The sequence below is a fragment of the Dermacentor albipictus genome, chromosome 3, assembly GCF_038994185.2.
Source record: "Dermacentor albipictus isolate Rhodes 1998 colony chromosome 3, USDA_Dalb.pri_finalv2, whole genome shotgun sequence".
NCBI classification, from domain to species: domain Eukaryota; kingdom Metazoa; phylum Arthropoda; class Arachnida; order Ixodida; family Ixodidae; genus Dermacentor; species Dermacentor albipictus.
This window is the reverse complement of record NC_091823.1, coordinates 142,400,135-142,406,033: the sequence shown is the minus strand read 5'-3', so window position 1 is coordinate 142,406,033 and position 5,899 is coordinate 142,400,135. Positions and strand designations below refer to the sequence as shown.

General features: G+C 49.5%; 1 protein-coding gene and 1 long non-coding RNA gene across 2 annotated transcripts; one reads left to right on the top strand and one right to left on the bottom strand.

Moving 5' to 3' along the window:
• Positions 1–684: 684 nt before the first annotated feature.
• On the bottom strand, positions 685–3,251 carry LOC135905335 (uncharacterized). The gene is made up of 2 exons (XM_065436366.2): positions 1,651–3,251; positions 685–1,101 (listed from the first exon to the last, which is right to left on the bottom strand). Exons 1-2 carry the CDS (start codon positions 3,088–3,090, stop codon positions 799–801), a joined length of 1,743 nt encoding a protein of 580 aa, XP_065292438.1. The 5' UTR covers positions 3,091–3,251; the 3' UTR covers positions 685–798.
• A 357-nt stretch (positions 3,252–3,608) lies between these two features.
• On the top strand, positions 3,609–4,930 carry LOC135905336 (uncharacterized). The gene is made up of 3 exons (XR_010565387.2): positions 3,609–3,789; positions 3,868–4,007; positions 4,824–4,930. It is a non-coding gene; the product is annotated as an uncharacterized lncRNA (long non-coding RNA).
• The last annotated feature ends 969 nt before the right edge of the window (positions 4,931–5,899 follow it).

The window sequence follows — 5,899 nt, the reverse complement described above, 5'->3', positions numbered from 1 at the left end:
TCCAAAGGCGTTTGCTTCCTGCACGTACTGTACGTGTCACTGTCCGATCTTTGTTTCTCGTGGTTCAAAGCAACAATCCCCTGTCTCGACAATGAACGATCGCCATTTGTCTTACTGTCTCCGCGAATACCGTCGGGGTGGCGCCGTGGTTCGCCGACATTTAAGAATAGACTCGTATACCACTCGCACTACGTCGCCGTCAATTAACACGCTTGATTCGAGAGTACAAAAATAAATTGCAGAAAATATTCGACGAAAATATTAGATTTAACTGAAGAACAGAAGTCCTGTCAGTGAAGCACGCCATACGGGCAGGAAACAAATGCCTCTGAGAAGAGGTGCTAGCCAACGATGATTGACTGCTATAAGCAAAGAGGCTTGTTTAGCACCAAACATTGTAAAAAAGCGTTGCTTCACCTGCGTCGTCGATGAGGCAATGGCAAAAACTGCATCACACTGCCAACGCATATTTTTAATTTTTTTATTTTTTTGCGCGTGCTTCGTCGAGCACGAACAGGCAGTCCGTCCACCGCTCGCGTGCTCCGTTTACTTTCTCTGGAGTCTGTACAACGCGCACATAGTTCTACCGAATAGCATTTAAAAAGCAACAAAATATAAGAGACAAAATACTCAATCTAAACGTACGAAAGCGTCGAGACATGCGATGAAAACAAAGACTAAGCATGAAGATGCCATAGGCATTCGAAAATACATTTTAATGAATAAGCAAATAATAAACTGGCATAAGTTTAACCTTTCGCCTATCTTGAGAATTTTCACTTGTCCGACAGCCCTCAGCTACAGAAATGTCTGAAAGTCGCGGTTCATCGGTTTGACGAGACCTATGAAGGTAGCCGTTGAACACAGGAAGCACGGACGGTCGGAAACCACGCCGCCACCCTCTGCAGCACCCTCTGGTCGCATCCACGTGACCCGCTGCTCGGTGCCGTCGGAAGTGGCTGGGTAGTGAACGTGGAGGCAGCGCAGGTCTGGCAGTCGGGTAGTCAGGGTACTCACGCACCTTTCGGCCACGTCTTCTGCCATCGGGTCCCCCGAAAGAATGGCCAGGTACTGGAGGCTGGTGATGCGAGTTAACTTGCTCTGCAACAAAACAGTGCATTTCGGAGAGTTCGAGTGTTTTTGTTTTTTTCCACCACAACGACCCCTTCTGAGAGCTCTTCACTATGCCGTCATTGCGATGTGAAAGGGCTATTCGCTGAAATTTATTCTCATTACTCTTGCGTTAAGAAAGGGATCAGCACTGCACGTGCTGCAAAGGTTCGAGTTGTGCATTATTCCAGTCTTGAATTGACAGGTGTCAAGTGAGGTGAAAATATAAGAGAAAGACCGCTAAACCCCGAGAAAAAAAAATGAAAAGTAATATAACGGATTGGCGAGTAAAGTAACAACCATCGCTGCATCCGTGGTAGAAAACAGCGAAAGAAAGCTATTCATGTTTCTTGTGCCGTTAGACGACTGCAGAGCTTCGGCCAGGTGTTATTAAGAGCATTAAATTACGAACTCCTACAGTATGGGAAATAAGAAAAATTAGAGAGAAAATATCAGTTCCGCTGTGCTCGACACGCCTAAATTGAGGCACCGGCATGACATCCCGTCGTGAGATTCGAGCACTAGCGAAAATCCACTCACCAAAATGAAGTTCTCGCTGAGGGGTAGAGAGTGAAGCTTAAGCACGAGGTGACGCGGCCGGGCGTCGATGAGTAGTTCGCCCATACGCTCGTAGTCACAAAACATGGAACTGAGACAGTCGGCAAGTCGCACTGTAACCGCTCGGCAGTGTTCGAGGAACCACATCGAGATAAGCTTGGGCATGTCGCTCAGAGTCAGCCCGACGAGCTTAATACGAAGAAAGGGGCCATTTGCGTGGGATCCATCCATATCATCTTCGGGCTCAGTACAGAACTCACCGTCGCAGGTGGCACATCGTGCGAGGCTACCCTGACGGTCAAAGCGCACGTGCAAGTCTTCGAGATTACGGCAACTCAGCGCCAAACGTCGCAACGCAAATCGATGGCAGAACCCGCACGGAGGGGCACAGAGCGCCCGCAGGGACGGAAGCCTTACTTCTTCAAGCAGTGCCGTAAAGTCGTTGTCAGCGCGGAAGTGGAACGAACTTACATTGAGTTCGACGATGTGCTGGACTGCCGTGAGTAATTCTCGCAGACTTTGTCGGTAATTGCCACCTGCCGTCGGATAGGCGTCGGAATGGCGCTCCGCTGGGTATAGCACGAGACACAGTTGGCGGACTTCGCTCCAAACGTGTTTGCCGGCGGCTAGACTGATCCAATCCGGCGTAAGGTTGGCATGGTGGACGGCAAACACCATCATCTGAGACGGCAGGGTAAGGCCACCCTGGTTGAAGAGTGCGAGGTCGATGAATCGAGTGCAGTTCCATGAGTCGCTCAGTCTGTCCCAGCTGACGTTGGCGCAGATGGCTGCGCAATTCGTTAACTCGATCGGCACTGTCAGTTCATGCTGAATGGAGGCCGGCACCTCCGAGGTGAACACGAAAGTTTGCGGAACAACGCAGGCTCGGAGGATGTCGCGGCACTCCAGGAGCCCGTTCCAGAAGACTCCGTGCACCAAGTGCACGTGCAGCTCAGCCAGGTTCGAGCACAAGCGCACGAGCAGCGAGAGGAGCTTCAAATTTTTGTAGCCACCGACTTCGACATACACGCGACGCAGGTTCCTAGCCCGGTAGTTGAGGATCCTAGGCAAAACTTCACGCACCTTCCTGACCTTGGAGTCTACCTCCGTCCTTGCCACGAGCGAGAACTCGACCAGCGCCAGATTGGGAAGCCATTCAAAAATCAACCTGAAAAGGTCGCTCGACCTTAGCGAGCAGGCGACGCACCGTAAGGACCGAAGGCCGCTACATTTGCTGATGAGTACAGACAGTTTGTCCGGATCCGCAAAAATGCAATTTGTTAGGTCCAATTCGTGGACGTCCGCTGATGCATCGACCTCGTTCAGCCTCTGTTCCAAGGCACACGCTCGCTCGTTGGCACGCAGACGCACAATCATTTCGGCGTCCTTCTGGTGTCCCTTGTTCAGCGAGCACTTCACCATTCGAATTACAGGAACGACTGAGGTGGTTGAAGGAACGGTCGAGGGACTGACGCATATAGCATTGTGCGATATAGCACTTGTTTCAGAGGGTGAAGTCGCTGATAGCTGAGATATGGCAACACCGCCGTCCCTTTTAAAGCGGCGAATAAGAATCTACGCCATCCGATGGCTTGAAATGGTTACAGTGTACGCGGCGGAGTAATCTACTCGTGTCTGGAAAGAATCTCGTTCAAAGCGGAAAATAGTTAACTGGAGTGTCAGTGCGGTCGCATGGCCATTTTGTTTGTGCTATTTCTTCCCTGTCTGAACACGGGATACGGGGCTTAGGAACATGACGCACTCTTCGAGATAAGACTCTTAACGGGTTGCACATGCGCGATCATTACACCAGTCTGGCCATCTGAACCAGAGTAATACAGTAAATGTAAAGAGCGGACACTCCCGTAGGCGCCTGCTGCCGACTTTAGTGTTCCAGTATACGCTCCCGCAGGGAACAGAGTTGCGCATAACTTTTCCGGCGCCGCTCACATCGCTATTCACCGACCGCTACCACGTGGTGCAAAATGACGTCAAATGTTCAACTGCGCCGCTGCAAAGCCAACTTTACGGGTGCGACGCCTACTCGTTTCTGTCTGTTCCATCGAAATTGCAATCAGCCGACCGTCGAGCTGTGTTGGACGGATTGGCTCCGGTTTGCAGGTACGGTATTCGACGATATTGAGTTAATGACTCTGGTAAATTGATAGGAAACACATTATTTTGACACTTTCATTCCAGTATGACAGGGTGCAGCGCACGAACTGCACAAATCGCACGGAAGGTGGCAAAGCTTTTTAAGCCGTGCCGTGCGGATCGACGAGACCGGCCGGCACCGAAGGGACCAGGATTTGCGAAGTGCATTCACCTTGTCTGTAGAGGTGAGCTCGGCTTGTTTACACTAAAACAGCTTTTATCTCGGGTAACACTTCTGTAAACACTGAAATGCGCGCGCCTCGCATGAGAGGTTGTTCATTTGTGCAATTTTTGGTGTACATGTGCAGCACGACAAAGACGCGGGACAAAGAATGAACGACACGTCTGGGTCGCGCTGCACATATACGCAAGAATTTTAACTTGCAAACTCGCCCAATTCGCTGTGTTGCTTGTACGATTTCTCTGACTATGCGGCTCTGTAGCAGTGTATATTACCAGATATAAAGCAGTATATTAGCAGATACAATTTACACGCTGCACCTTGGTTTTTCTCCACTCTGTGCGTGTGCGTGTGTGTGTGTGTGCGTGTGAGTGTGCGTGTGAGTGTGCGTGCGCGTGCGTGCGTGTGCGTGTGTGTGTGTGTGTGCGCGTGTGGGTGCGCGCGTTGGCATTCTGATTTTTCATGTAATGTCGATTGATGTGCTGGTGTTCATTGTTTTGTTGTAAGCGAAAACATCACCGGGAGCGAAAACGTTCCCTCTGATGACACAGCTGTCATAACTTCAGCATTTACCGCCCGCAACATGATGTTTATTCGATCAGCCTTAGTCGATGTGTGGAATGTGAAATTCTTTTGGTACGTTTACTTAGCGCTGTGTTGTAGTAAATTAACCGTAGTATTATGGAGAGATAAAGAAAAATGTGTTCTGCTATTGCAGTCTGCAATGTGTGAATGACTATACTCTACAAGTTTGCTATTTTATGTGATTAGTGCAATAAAATAACCTGCTGTTACTCTTGAAAACTTGTTCCATTTCCAGTGGCTTCTGCCCCCCAAAAATCCAAGAACCAGCACTCACATCACCTGCTCCCACCAGCCATTGCTCATCCATTACCTAGTACGAAATAAATTTGATCTAGAAGCTCAGAATCTTGAATTTTTTTTCCACTAGCAGATTTGCTGCTACGAAGCAGCTGTTAAGTTTGCGGTACGAATCGTAAAACTAAGCTTTACATAAAATGTGCGGATGTGAACATTTGCAATGCGTTTAAATCTACGTGCCTGTACCGCGTATATCGAAAAGCTGCAGCTGCTTTGGACGACGTTTAGGTATGAATGGCGGTCACGGTTAATGGTCACTCACATAACTGCAGACACGATAGTTCTCTTGGCGACGATCATCATTCGTCTGATTTCGGCAGCCAAAATTTGCTCACATGATTGTCCACCACACATGTGGGAAGGTTTCTTTAAACACCCTTTAAAACATTTCTTGCCTTCCGGCCTCCGGGAGGAAACTTCATATGCATGCTGAAAAACGTTGCAGCGCTTTTTGTTACGAGGTAATGCGCGTTTGCACGCGAGCTTTTGAGCTGTTCGAGCCACGGGCGCAGTCAGGTTTTTATTTCGAGGGATCGAGGGTGTCCTACTCCTCATATAAACGTTCGTGCGTGTGTTTGTATATGTGAGTGTACATATGTACACCCGGTAGCAAAATAAGCCAGAGTATGCGAGCGGCGGCCGAAATCAGATAAAACTGCATCACCGCGCCATCTGACGTTGAGCGTCTGGGGGCGAGACATCGCGGTGCGCGTGCGCGTCCTTTAAGGCTCGCAGCCATGTCGTTTTACTCGCTCGCCGCGTACTAGCTGACTACATGTATCGTTTGGTGGTAGGGGTCGCTTTCTTTATTTAATCCGTCGCACACTCAGTTCGACGGGGGCAGGTTGTGGGCGTGGCGGTGGGTGTGAAGCATACACTGCTCGCTTTGCCCCCCACCCTACAGATAACGCATAGCAGCCAGACCTTTCTTTCCTTTCTTTTTTTTTTAGCGTGCTATCGTTCACCACTGCTGACACGTGTTTTTGTTAATTTATGTAACCACGCGGAGTGCGT